This window comes from Mustelus asterias, chromosome 7 (assembly GCF_964213995.1).
Source record: "Mustelus asterias chromosome 7, sMusAst1.hap1.1, whole genome shotgun sequence".
NCBI lineage: Eukaryota > Metazoa > Chordata > Chondrichthyes > Carcharhiniformes > Triakidae > Mustelus > Mustelus asterias.
This window is the reverse complement of record NC_135807.1, coordinates 61,229,760-61,243,892: the sequence shown is the minus strand read 5'-3', so window position 1 is coordinate 61,243,892 and position 14,133 is coordinate 61,229,760. Positions and strand designations below refer to the sequence as shown.

The window sequence follows — 14,133 nt, the reverse complement described above, 5'->3', positions numbered from 1 at the left end:
CAAAGGAGGAAGTGTTAGGTTTGTTAGAGAATATAAAGACTGACAAATCCCCAGGGCCTGATGGAATCTATCCAAGGCTGCTCAGGGAGACGAGAGGTGAAATCGTTGGGCCTCTGACGCAAATCTTTGTCTCGTCACTGGACACAGGTGAGGTCCCAGAGGATTGGAGGATAGCCAATGTGGTCCCGTTATTTAAGAAGGGTAGGAAGGATAACCCGGGTAATTATAGGCCGGTGAGCTTGACGTCCGTGGTGGGCAAGTTGTTGGAGAAGATTCTTAAAGATAGGATGTATGCGCATTTAGAAAGGAATAAACTCATTAACGATAGTCAACATGGTTTTGTGAGAGGGAGGTCATGCCTCACTAACCTGGTGGTGTTTTTTGAAGAAGTGACCAAAATGGTTGACGAAGGAAGGGCCGTGGATGTTGTCTATATGGACTTTAGTAAAGCGTTTGACAAAGTCCCTCATGGTAGGCTAGTGAAAAAGGTTGGATCCCATGGGATAAAGGGGGAGGTGGCTAGATGGGTGGAGAACTGGCTTGGTCATAGAAGACAGAGGGTGGTAGTGGAAGGGTCTTTTTCCGGCTGGAGGCCTGTGACTAGTGGTGTACCGCAGGGCTCTGTATTGGGACCTCTGCTGTTTGTGATTTATATAAATGATCTGGAAGAAGGTGTAACTGGGGTGATCAGTAAGTTTGCGGACGACACAAAACTGGCAGGACTTGCAGATAGTGAGGAACATTGTCAGAGGCTACAGAAGGATATAGATAGGCTGGAAATTTGGGCAAGGAAATGGCAGATGGAGTTCAATCCTGATAAATGCGAAGTGATGCATTTTGGTGGGAATAATGTAGGGAGGAGCTACACGATAAATGGAAGAACCATAAAGGGTGTAGAGACGCAGAGGGACCTGGGTGTGCAAGTCCACAGATCTTTGAAGGTGACGTCACAGGTGGAGAAGGTGGTGAAGAAGGCATATGGCATGCTTGCCTTTATAGGACGGGGCATAGAGTATAAAAGTTGGGGTCTGATGTTGCAGATGTATAGAACGTTGGTTCGGCCGCATTTGGAATACTGCGTCCAGTTCTGGTCGCCACACTACCAGAAGGACGTGGAGGCTTTGGAGAGAGTACAGAGGAGGTTTACCAGGATGTTGCCTGGTATGGAGGGGCTTGGTTATGAGGAGAGATTGGGGAAACTGGGGTTGTTCTCCTTGGAAAGACGGAGGATGAGGGGAGACTTAATAGAGGTGTATAAAATTATGAAAGGCATAAATAGGGTGAACGGTGGGAAGCTTTTCCCCGGGTCGGTGGTGACGTTCACGAGGGGTCATAGGTTCAAGGTGAAGGGGGGGAGGTTTAACACAGATATCAGAAGGACATATTTCACACAGAGGGTCGTGGGGGCCTGGAATGTGTTGCCGGGCAAGGTGGTGGAGGCGGACACACTGGGAACATTTAAGACTTATCTAGACAGCTATATGAACGGAGTGGGAATGGAGGGATACAAAAGAGTGGTCTAGTTTGGACCAGGGAGCGGCGCGGGCTAATTGTTCCTTGTTTCTCGTTTCATGGCTTCATTCTATGATCATCTTGCTGGTGCCAGTACAGAGCGAGACTGCGGATAGTTGGGAACCTGTCTCGGGGGCAGGGAATTCATATGGTGTTCGTGGAAGTGGAAATGACTAGGGTTGGGAAGCATTTTCCGATCAGGGCCATTGTGATCTCCTGGACTCGTTTCGATCGCCTCAGGGGGTCGGAGAGGAATTTCCCAGATTTTTTTTTCCCCATGTTGGCCCTGGGGTTTTTCACTCTGGATTTTCGCCTCTCCCTGGAGATCACATGGCCTGGAATGGGGGGGTGGGGGTGAGTTAATAGGTTGTAATGAACAAAGCATCGTAGCTGTGAGGGACAGCTCGGTGGATAGGATATTGGTATGTAGATAGGCTGGAAAATTGGGCGGGGATCCTGGATTCAGGATTCAATCCTGGACCGGGGAGCGGCGCGGGCTTGGAGGGCCGAAGGGCCTGTTCCTGTGCTGTATTGTTCTTTGTTCTTGTTCTTTGTCTGTTTGTTGTGCAGAACTTTATCAAATGTCTTTTAGAAGTCCATCAACAGCATTACCCTCATCAAACCTCTCTATTATCTGTTCAGAGCATCATAATTAAACATGATTTTCCCTTAATAAATCCATGCTGGCGTTCCTTAATGACTTGCATTTGTTCAAGTGACTATTAATTTTGTCCTCAATCATCATTTCTAGTCACTTTCCCATCACGGAGGTCAAACTGACTGGCCTATAGTTCCTGGGCATATTTTCACGCATGTTTTTGAACAAGAGTGTAACAGTTGCAATTCTCCTGTCCCCTTGAGTCTAAGGAAGATGGAAAGTCTCAGCCAGTGCCTCCGCAATTTCCACTCTTGCTTCTCTTAGTATCGTTAGAATCACCTATTTGGTCCTAGTGCTTTATCAACTTTAATTCTATTCCATTTGCTCATTTTTCCATCTCTGCCGTATGATTCTGCTGATGCAACCTTCCATACTAGTATTTCTGTTATGTCTTCCTTTTCCCTCAATGGAGAATTCCCCCACCATGATTATAATGGCTTTTGACAATGCCTGGCCCATTTCCCTCAGTTCTGTTCTCACCCCTTTCCTTCCCTCCTGGAACCGCACTATGTTGCCTTTGCCCTCACTTTACACCTTACCAGCCTTCGTATTCAACAGATCATCTTCCACCATTTCCATTACCTCCAGTGTGATGCCACAAAAACATATCATCTTCTTCCCTTTCAGCATTGCCGAAAGACCATTCCCTTCGCAATACCTTGGTCCACTCCCTGATCAACCCAATACTTGACTGCCTTCCTACAGCACCTTTATGTGCGAGTGCAAGTGTCACATAAAAGGTATTTCCTTAAAGTGGTAAGTGAGCTAAGCATTTGTATATGTATATGTACTCCCCTTTTAATTATGAGTGGTTTAAAATAGCCAAGCAGACAGGCTTTAGTCATCAACAAGATAAAAGTTAATTTATTATCAAACACTAATGCTGAAAGTTAACTGATCAAGTTATTAACTAAAATGCAGATACAAAGATTAAAAAGCAGATAAAGAAAAATAAATATTTAAAGATTTCAAATCAGTCACTGAGAGCTATCACTGCAGGCCTTTTGCTTGAATTTCTTCTTTCTGAAGTGAAGGGGTTGAAACTTTAGATTTGTTTTAGGAGCTGCAATGCCTTCAGAGCAAGTCCTGCGAGTGAGTGAAGACTCCTGTTTTCACTTTTATAATATTGCAGGTGGCGTGGCTCTTGGTATCCTGATTTAGTGCAGCTGTCTGACAGCTGTTTCTGGAAACCTTCTTCAGTCTCTCCCTGTTGAGAAGCAGTGTCTGTTTCAAGGTGTCTCTCTCACTATGTTCAAGAAAGTTCTCTCCTTAGGTAGCTTCCAGCCTTTCCTTATATTATGAAACCCAAAGATGGAGGGTGATTCTCCCAAAAGTGCTGAATTGGCGGGAAAACTGTTCTAAATCCCGACTGTTCTGTCAGTTCAGCTTCTCACCTGAATCTCTGCACTCTGTGCACTGAAGAGGTCCCAGTCATGAATATCATTAAAAACCCAGGGAGGCGGGGCCTATTCGCGTCGGAGTTCGACAGTTCTGGAACTCTGTGCATGCGCAGTGGCCCCTAACTGTCAACCTCCTGTTTGCTGGCCAGCTCAATCGCTGGCCAGCCCAGAACCCCCGCAGTGCCCTTCAGCCCCCGCCACGGCCCGATCGCGGTCCCCACAGCAATTCCCGGGCGAGCCCTGACTACCCCTGTCCTGGAGCGCCCCAATGTCCAGGCCCCACCCACGAGCAGTGGTGATCCCCCCACCCCCCCAGCAGACCCCCCTCCCCAGGTCAGATCCCCCCCCCCCCCGCCCCGCAAACCACCCCAATTGCTGCCCTCCCTCCATCCCAGACCGATCCTGTCTGCAGAGTGGCAGCAGGACCCCCCACCGATCACCCTAAGCCCTTCCCACAAAAGGCCCCACCCCCTGGGCACTGCCCGATGCCTGCCAAAGTGCCCCCTGGGCATGGGCACTTTGCCCCTTGGGCAGTGCCAGGGAGAACAGGCTGGCACTGCCAAGGTGCCCATGGCCAGGGGGCATCACCCCCCCCCAACCACCTGACCTCCTGGGGGGGGGGGGGCCCTCATAGAGTCATAGAAACCCTACAGTGCAGAAGGAGGCCATTCGGCCCATCGAGTCTGCACCGACCACAATCCCACCCAGGCCCTACCCCCCACATATTTACCTGCTAATCCCTCTAACCTACGCATCTCAGGACTCTAAGGGGCAATTTGTTTTTAACCTGGCCAATCAACCTAACCCGCACATCTTTGGACTGTGGGAGGAAACCGGAGAACCCGGAGGAAACCCACGCAGACACGAGGAGAATGTGCAAACTCCACACAGACAGTGACCCGAGCCGGGAATCGAACCCAGGACCCTGGAGCTGTGAAGCAGCCGTGCTAACCACTGTGCTACCGTGCCGCCCGTGCCACCCTGATTGCCCTCCCTTCATTCCGTCGGGGTCTCCCGCTAGTTCACCGAACGTGGGGAGCTAGTCTGAACCCTGCCGGAATGAAGTACTCCTGGTTGGGTGGGAGATTTGCTCAGGACCTGAAAGGTCCCAATAATGAGCTAATATGCGTATTTAAAACAGATTAAAAACAGATTTAAATGAATTACCTGCCTTCCCGCCGGTTTCCAGCGTGATCTGACCGGCGGCTGTTCGCGGGTTGTGGGAGATGCGCATGCGTTCTCGGTGCATGCGTAAACCCCTGTTCAAGGCCGCAGACGCGTGTCTCCAATCACTATCTGTTAGAAAAGTTGTGGGTCGCAATGGGAGAATCGTGGCCATGGTTTCTGCCAAACTGGTGAATAACACTTCCATACTAGCTATTGGATATCCAAGCGGCCTTTCTCCCAGCTAGGGTCCTTTCTTTAGCATTTCATTAAGGCTCTTTTATTGGTTTTGTTCTGAAAGAAACCAGCAAGTGGAAGGATCTCATTTACACTTGTGGAACACTCCCTGAATTTCAAAATGTATTTTGTGGCCCTTCTTGAGATAAGCAAGTCTGATAAGGTTTCTGACCAACAAAGAAAGGAGCCAAATTGTCTGTCTATTTATCCTTTTAAGCAAACATGTGCTTTTAGAACATAGAACATAGAACAGTACAGCACAAAACAGGCCCTTCGGCCCACGATGTTGTGCCGAGCTTTATCTGAAACCAAGATCAAGCTATCCCACTCCCTATCATCCTGGTGTGCTCCATGTGCCTATCCAATAACCGCTTAAATGTTTCTAAAGTGTCTGACTCCACTATCACTGCAGGCAGTCCATTCCACACCCCAACCACTCTCTGCGTAAAGAACCTACCTCTGATATCCGTCCTGTATCTCCCACCACGAACCCTATAGTTATGCCCCCTTGTAATAGCTCCATCCACCCGAGGAAATAGTCTTTGAACGTTCACTCTATCTATCCCCTTCATCATTTTATACACCTCTATTAAGTCTCCCCTCAGCCTCCTCCGCTCCAGAGAGAACAGCCCTAGCTCCCTCAACCTTTCCTCATATGACCTACCCTCCAAACCAGGCAGCATCCTGGTAAATCTCCTCTGCACTCTTTCCAGCGCTTCCACATCCTTCTTATAGTGAGGTGACCAGAACTGCACACAATATTCCAAATGTGGTCTCACCAAGGTCCTGTACAGTTGCAGCATAACCCCACGGCTCTTAAACTCCAACCCCGTGTTAATAAAAGCTAACACACTATAGGCCTTCTTCACAGCTCTATCCACTTGACTGGCAACCTTTAGAGATCTGTGGATATGGACCCCAAGATCTCTCTGTTCCTCCACAGTCTTCAGAACCCTACCTTTGACCCTGTAATCCACATTTAAATTTGTCCTACCAAAATGAATCACCTCACATTTATCAGGGTTAAACTCCATTTGCCATTTTTCAGCCCAGCTTTGCATCCTATCTATGTCTCTTTGCAGCCTACAACAGCCCTCCACCTCATCCACTACTCCACCAATCTTGGTGTCATCAGCAAATTTACTGATCCACCCTTCAGCCCCCTCCTCTAAGTCATTAATAAAAATCACAAAGAGCAGAGGACCAAGCACTGATCCCTGCGGCACACCGCTAGCAACCTGCCTCCAATCCGAAAATTTTCCATCGACCACCACCCTCTGTCTTCGGTCAGACAGCCAGTTACCTATCCAATCGGCCAACTTTCCCTCTATCCCACACCTCCTCACTTTCATCATAAGCCGACCATGGGGGACCTTATCAAACGCCTTACTAAAATCCATGTATATGACATCAACTGCCCTACCTTCATCAACACACTTAGTTACCTCCTCAAAAAATTCTATCAAATTTGTGAGGCACGACTTGCCCTTCACGAATCCGTGCTGACTATCTCGGATTAATCCGCATCTTTCTAAATGGTCGTAAATCCCATCCCTAAGGACCCTTTCAAACAGTTGCCCTTAAAAATCTCTAATATCAAAATTACATATTTGTGACAGCAGGAGGTATGTAACACCTGCCCTTTTACCTACTGTCTGTTCACCCTCTAAGTTTCCAAACACTCCTTCCAGGTGAAGCAATGACTTATGTGTACTTCCTTCAATTTGGAATTCTGTACTGTATGATTTCCTCTATACTGGGGAGACTAAACACAGATTGGGTGATCACTTTACAGAACACCTCCATTCAGTCTGCAAGCATGACCCCAACTTCTGTTTTAATGCTCCACCTTGGTCCCACTCTGACAGCTCTATAGACTCAAAATTGAGCTCAACCTTAATCTTTGTTTCCTTGTTTTGTTTCTTTTTCTTTGCATAGGTTGGCCTTCATCTTATATTTCTCACTATGCTTTCAGACGGCAGTTATTCAATATCCTGCTATTTACACCTTCTTGGGACCCATCAAGTTTCTTTATTTGTCCTATTATCACTCTGTTTGACTCTATCCGACCAAACTTTTAGTTATTTAACATCTTCCACCCTATCACAGACTGTCTTTTTGTTCTTTTCCACCTCCCCGTTTCACCAACATGAAAGGTAATTTCCCTGCTCTGATGAGAGGTCATGACCTGAAACATTACTTTGTTTCTCTCTCCGCAGATGCTGTCAGATATGCTGAGTAGTTCCAGTCTTCTTCTATAAACTGCCCTATTGAGGTGCTCATCTATACAGCTTGTTTGCAACCTCCCCCACTGGGCCCCTGCTGAATGCACAGAAACTCAGCAGCGCATTTTGCACTGGGCTGCATACCTCAATCGTGATGATGAGTGGGCAGCGTGAAGTTTGTCTCCTGCCTGCATCAATTTGACCGAGACTAGAGTAACTAGCATCATAATCTGGTAATAAGTCTTATTAAAGTTTTAGTCCCTTCGGTCCACTGTCACCTGCTTACACTTGTCATATCATATTACTATTTTACTATTACTAAATTTACTATTTTTTTTCTGAAAAAGATCCATCTATTTTGCATTTTTGAGCATTGAAACAGCTTTACATCCATTGCCTTCCGACACCAACAGGAGTGTGGATGAAAAAATTATACAACAGATTATCAAGGCAAATAATGTGAATAAAAAAGCTCTAAGAACAATTCACTACCTGCTGAAATGAGACATCACACATTGGTTTCATTATGGGTCTCCAAGGTTGTCTGTCCTGTCAGGACCATAAATTACGTCATTACCAGGGAGCTCCATGACATTCATTTCCAGCCTTACTAACATCATAAATCCAGCAGTTCCAAAATCACCACTAAGTTCAATGATAATTGAATTCTATCAGCTTTGGCAAACCTAATAGCGGAATGGCACAACTTGTCGATGAACTTATAAATTGCTAGGTATCTTATGGGTTAATAATGGCAAGTTTGTTAATATGACTTTATAATTCTAGCAATTTCTGTCCCTATGCTTCCTATTATTATTGGAAATCTCATACTTAGTATTGAGAAATATATGGTGCTCCTCTGTTGTTGGCAGCATGGTCTTCTGTCCACAAGATTTTCCAGCATGTTCTGTTCTCTCTTTAATTAATGGCCCAGTTAAACAAAATAAACAGATATAGATACATAGCGTGACCACTTGGTGGAGCAATCTGGTCATAAGCCTTGACACAACTGTGGATGTGTTCACAAGTAATGGTCAGTCGTTCTTCAGTTTCTTATAGAAGTAAACCAAAAAGAAAATCATTCAACATCTTATCTTTTATCACATTAACTGGAAATGATAGGACCATGTATGCAGAGAAATCAAAACTGAAAAAAAAACTTGATTACATAAGCAAACTCAGTTGTGCTTAGCCTTTTTTAGAAACTGCATACTGATTTTCATTGGAATTGTTTTGTGCTTTTTGTAGAAATATATAAATAAGCGTAGGCCATTCAGCCCTTTGAACCTGCCCTTTTATTCAATATGATCATGGCTGATCCTCCATCTCAATGGCATTCCTCCACTCTCTCCCCATATCCCTTGACACTTTTAGAGTATAGAAATATATCCATTTCCTTCTTAAATATATTCAGTGATTTAGCTCCCACAGCAGTCTGTGGTAGAGAATTCCATAGGTTCACCACTCTCTGAGTGAAGAAATTTCTCATCTCAGTCCTAAATGGCCAATCCGTATCCTGAGACTGACGACTTTTTCTAGAACCTCCAACCAGAGGAAACATCTTTCCTACATCGAGTCTAGTGAACATAGGCCGAGTAACTCAATCTCTCCTCACCTGACAATCCTGCCAATCCAGTCTGGCGAATCTATGCTGCACTTCCTCAATGCAATTATATCCTTTCTTAGGTAAGAAGATCAAAACTGCACACAATACTCCAGATCTGGTCTCACCAAGGCCCTGTACAGCTGCAGAAAGACATCCTTGCTCTTGGACTAAAATCCTCTTGCATTAAAGGCCAACATACTATTTGCTTTCCTAACTGCTTGCTGCACCTACACGCTTGCTTTTAGTCATACATTTGTTGTGATTATAACAGGGATATTTCTGATCGCCACAATATAACTAACTCATCTAACAAATGCTCCCTGCTTCCTAACTAACTTCAAAGTGACAGCTTGGTTCAATTGGCAACATTCTGATCTGTCAGAAAGATTAAAGTCGCATTACAGATTTTTTTGATTTGATTTATTATTGTCACATGTATTAGCATACAGTGAAAAGTATTGTTTCTTGTGCACTATGGAGACAAAGCATACCGTACAAAAGGAAGGAAAGGAGAGAGTGCAGAATATAGTGTAACAGTCATAGCTAGAGAATAGAGAAAGATCAACTTAGTAGGAGGTAGAGCCATTCAAAAGTCTGATGGCAGCAACGAAAAAGCTGTTTTTGAGTCGGCTGGTACGTGTCCTCAGACTTTGTATCATTTTCCCGATGGAGGAAGATGAAAGAGTATGTCCAGGGTACTTGGGGACCTTGATTATGCTGGCTGCTTTTCCAAAGCAGCGGGAAGTGTAGACAGTGTCAATGGATGGGAGGCTGGTTTGAGTGATGGACTGGGCTTCGTTCACGACCCTTTGTAGTTTACAGTCTTGGATAGAGCAGGAGCCATACCAAGCTGTGATACAACCGGAAAGAATGCTTTCTATGGTCCCACTGTAGAAGTTGGTGAGAGTTGTAGCAGACATGCCAAATGTCCTTAGTCTCCTGAGAAAGTAGAGGCATTGGTGGGCTTTCTTAACTATAGTGTCTGCATGAAGGGATCAGGATAGGTTGTTGGTCATCTGGCCACCTAAAACTTTGAAGCTCTCGACCATTTCTACTTCGTCCCCATTGATGTAGACAGGGGCATGTTCTCCTCTACGCTTCCTGAAGTCGATGACTGCCTCCTTCATTTTGTTGACATTGAGGGAGAGATTATCATCACACCAGTTCACCAGATTCTCTATCTCTTTCCTGTACTGTGCCTCGTCATTGTTTGAGATCCAACCCGCAATGGTGGTGTCATCAGCAAACTTGAAAATCGAGTTCCAGGGGAATTTGGCCATACAGTCAGAGATGTATAAGGAGTATAGTAAGGGGCTGAGGACACAGCCTGGCAGAGCACCGGTGTTGAGGATGATCGTGGATGTGTTGTTGCCTATCCTTACTGATTGCGGTCTGTGGGTTAGGAAGTCTAGTATCCAGTTGCAGAGGGAGGAGCTGAGCTCCAGGCCACGAAGTCTGGAGATGAGTCTCATGGAAATAATGGTGTTAAAGGCTGAGCTGTAGTTTATGAATAAGAGTCTGACATAAGTGTCTTTGTTATCTAGGTGTTCCAGGGTTGAGTATAGGGCCAGGGAAATGGCATCTGCTGTGGACCTGTTGCAGTGATAGGTGAACTGTAGTGGATCCAGGCATTCTGGGCAGCAGGAATTGATTTGTGCCATGACTAACCTTGGATGTCTTTGGTACCGGGATGATGGCCGTCTTCTTGAAGTAGGTAGGGACCTCAGATTGGTGTAAAGAGAGGTTGATGATGTCTGCTAATAGCCCTGCCTGCTGGTCCACGCAGGATCTGTGTGCTCGTCCATCTGGGCCAGTTGTTTTCTGTGGGTTGACTTTTGAGAAGGCTGCTCTGACTTCGGCAATGGTGACCTTGGATACAGATTCGTCCAAAGCTTCCGGGATGGAGGGCATGCTCTCGCTGACCTCTTGCTCAAAACGGACATAGAATGCGTTGAGCTCATCGGGGAGGGGTGCATTGGAGCCGGCAATTTTGGCTGCCTTCATCTTGTGGCCTATTATGTCTTGCAGACCTTGCCATAGTCATCGGGAGTCCGTGTGGCTAGCTTGGGATTCTAGCTTTGTCCGGTACATAAATTTCAGCACATAAATGGAGGAGTTTGCCATTCAGCTCCTCAAGCCTGCTCTATCCATTCAATTAGAATATAACTAACCAGCATGTCAATTCCATTCACCATCTTAGTTTCAAGTGGATGCAACTGATTTTATCTAGGCTAACAATTCAGCACAGTACTGAGGGACTACTGCATTGTTTGAATGCCATCTTTGAATTATGTTAAACTGATGCCTGACTTTTGAGTAAATAGATACAAAGATAGTGAAATTATCCAAAGAAAAGCAGACAGTCCTGCCAGTGTCCTGAGCAACATTCATCCATTAACTATCAAAAAAAACAGATTACATGATCATTAACAACTCATTTATTTAGTGCATTTAACATAAAGAAGCTCCCCAAGGTGCAGCATTGGACACGATAAATAAGCCACAAAGGGAGAGTTACAAGGTGTGACTGAAAATTGACCAAGTAAATATGTTCTGAGGACATTTAGATAGAGAGTTTCAAAGACTGGCATTGAAATGGCTGAAGTCTCTACTATCAATATGTGAGGGTACACAGAAGATCAGAAGAACAAGTTATTCAGAACAGGATGAAGGCTATTGAGTGGAAAGAAACTACAGATAGATTTATATAAGATCTGTAATTTGAAAGTAATGTGCTGGGAAATGATAGAGAGTCAGTATGGGCCAGTGAGGACATAATTGCTGGACAACCAAGACTTAGTCCAAAACAGAATTCATATGAATTGGTTGGAAACCAACATATTAATTCAGAGATTAGAGACTATTATTATTGTTTTTCTGCTATGTCCATTAGAACAGTCAATGGTGGATTCACTCCCTCAACTTAATGTTGATGCAGTGAATGTAACTTCGTCATCGAAATTGCAGTCTAACGTACTGCGTTGTGTTTATAAAACCTTCACATGATGGCATTATATTTCTTGAATTACACATTCAGGCAAAATGCAAAATAAATAAATGTTTCAATCGTTCCACTTTCTTGGTGCCGCTTAGGAGGGCGCTGAAGTTTCCAGAACAAGTTATCTAACCAGAGGACTGAATGAGAAAAACAGCCAGTCCACTGGGAACTGGCTTCTCTTAATAGCACATCACATGATTACTCCACCAAAAGGAAAGCACCACAAATTCTGCTGTTTGTCCTGCACATACCTGCATTACATGGTCATTATGCCAACGCTTTTGCGTCGATTCGTTGCCAAAGCGCACTGCTTAATTTTCAACTTTGGCGTTTTAATTTTGTCAATATTCAAACTGCTTAGGGTTTTCACGTTGATGTAACTATATGTGTGTATATATATATATATATATATGAAGGGCCAAGAGGTGACAATGAGATATTAGCAGCAGTGATTGCCATCACTTTACTCACAGCCTAACGGCCACTGGCCGCTCGAGCTGCTGCCAAAAGACTCGGCTGGGCGGGGCTGTAGAGTGGGGGCGGGGCCGCCGGGAATGGGCGGGGCTGTAGGGTGGGGACGGGGCCGCCGGGAATGGGTGGGGCTGTAGCGTGGGGGCGGGGCCGCCGGAAATGGGTGGGGCTGCAGTGGAATAGGCATGTTCCATAATAGCCCTGCCCCGTTTCATGCAGATCAGACCTTGAATGAATGACGTGTGCAGGCGGTGTGTATAAAGTGGTGCCAGCGGCGCGGTGCTCAGCAATAGCTCGGTGCAAACTCTAGCTGTTTGTTGCCTTGATCACATATTACCTGCCCTGTAAAGCCCGTGGCGGAGCCCTCCCGTAAGACCAGCCCCTCTTCATGAGTAACCTGTACAACTTGGATTCACGCTGCGTCTCGCCATGTTTCCCCATGTTCTCCCTCGAACCGGCTAATTTCTACGAGGGGGTCAGCGGTGGAGCCAAGCCGAACCGGGGCATGTGCGAGGAAAGGGCCAACCTGGCTGACTTGAACCCGGCAGGTGACATCTACGACGACGAGACTGCCATCGATTTCAGCCCCTATGTGGTAGAGCCGGTGTCGGGCACTCAGCTGGAGCTCTACAGCGACGACCTGTTGGCAGATCTGTTCGCCAACACCAACAAACCGGACAAATCTCAGCCCGAGTATGGCTATCTTCCCCCTGCAGCCAGTCAGATGATGACCTCTGCCACCGGTGTACCTGCCTCGACAGGTAACCATTCCGAGAGGGATCTTTTCGCTGCTCAGCTGCAGAACAGCTACGATCAACGCCTGGACTTATCCAAAGTGGTGGTAAAGGAGGAAAGAGATGAAAACATGGAAACTTCACTGCACACTCAGATTGCAGCCTGCGCACAGACCACCGTACACTTGCCCACAGGCCAGCCCACCCCTCCCACCAGCCCCGAGCCCAGCTCTGCAAGTTCCCACGGCAGACCGGCACCTGGCAAGGAAAAAGCCAAGAAAAACATAGACCGGCAAAGCTCCGAGTACCGGCAGAGGAGAGAGAGAAATAACATCGCCGTGAGAAAGAGCAGAGATAAAGCCAAACAGCGTAACGTAGAGATGCAGCAGAAAATGATGGAACTCAATGCCGAGAACGATCGCTTGCATAAAAAAATCGAGCAGTTGTCGAGGGAACTTGCGATGATGAGGAACTTTTTTGATCAACAACCTAATACAGCATCATTCCTCAGTGCAAATGCAGACTGTCGGTGACTGTTAAACAAAGCTTAAAAAAAACATTTAATAGACCCTGATACCTCAACCAAAGAATCAATAATTTTGTAGCAAGTACTGTGAACTTTAGAAATGCGTAGATTTTTCTAGCCTTGGGAGTTCTAAACCCCTGAAACTTGTTGCAGACTGCCTTAAAAAACTTTGCCATAGCAACATAGGCGGGACGTTCCTTAAATTATTTTTTTTATAATTCTAATTTTCTATACTCAATGCATTAATGCAGCTAAGGTACATTTATATGCCACGATTATGAACTTTATATTTTTCATTTTAGTCAATGTTGGTAGAGCATGATTGACGTTTGTTTTATATTAACTGTACGTTTTGAGAAGAATCATTAAATGCGTCAATATTTCTATTTGTGCTGTGTATTTGTTCAATACCTGTCTTCTGCAGGGTTGGGCAGAGCGAAACAAAAAGGTGAATGGAAAATTTTCAGATGGTACGATATCGTGCGCCGTGCTGAGTCATACTGTGATTGAGAAAGCACGTGAACACGTAACTCTCACCCAGTTCCAGCTTTTTTTAAATCTATTGACCACTTGCCGTACGGAATGTATTAACAAAGTTCAAG

At 45.6% G+C, this 14,133-nt stretch overlaps 1 protein-coding gene and 1 long non-coding RNA gene across 2 annotated transcripts in view; one reads left to right on the top strand and one right to left on the bottom strand.

The window, feature by feature from the left end:
- The window catches only part of LOC144495746 (uncharacterized), a 78,159-nt gene extending 65,857 nt beyond the window's left edge, over positions 1-12,302 (bottom strand). Inside the window, exon 1 of the long non-coding RNA XR_013498318.1 lies at positions 12,052-12,302. This is a non-coding gene — a long non-coding RNA (uncharacterized LOC144495746). The remainder of the gene's footprint in view (positions 1-12,051) is intronic.
- Positions 12,303-12,546: 244 nt separating this feature from the next.
- cebpd (CCAAT enhancer binding protein delta) lies at positions 12,547-13,917 on the top strand. The gene has a single exon (XM_078216120.1). The coding sequence runs from the start codon at positions 12,660-12,662 to the stop codon at positions 13,536-13,538; it is 879 nt and encodes a 292-aa protein (XP_078072246.1). The 5' UTR covers positions 12,547-12,659; the 3' UTR covers positions 13,539-13,917.
- Positions 13,918-14,133: the final 216 nt, after the last annotated feature.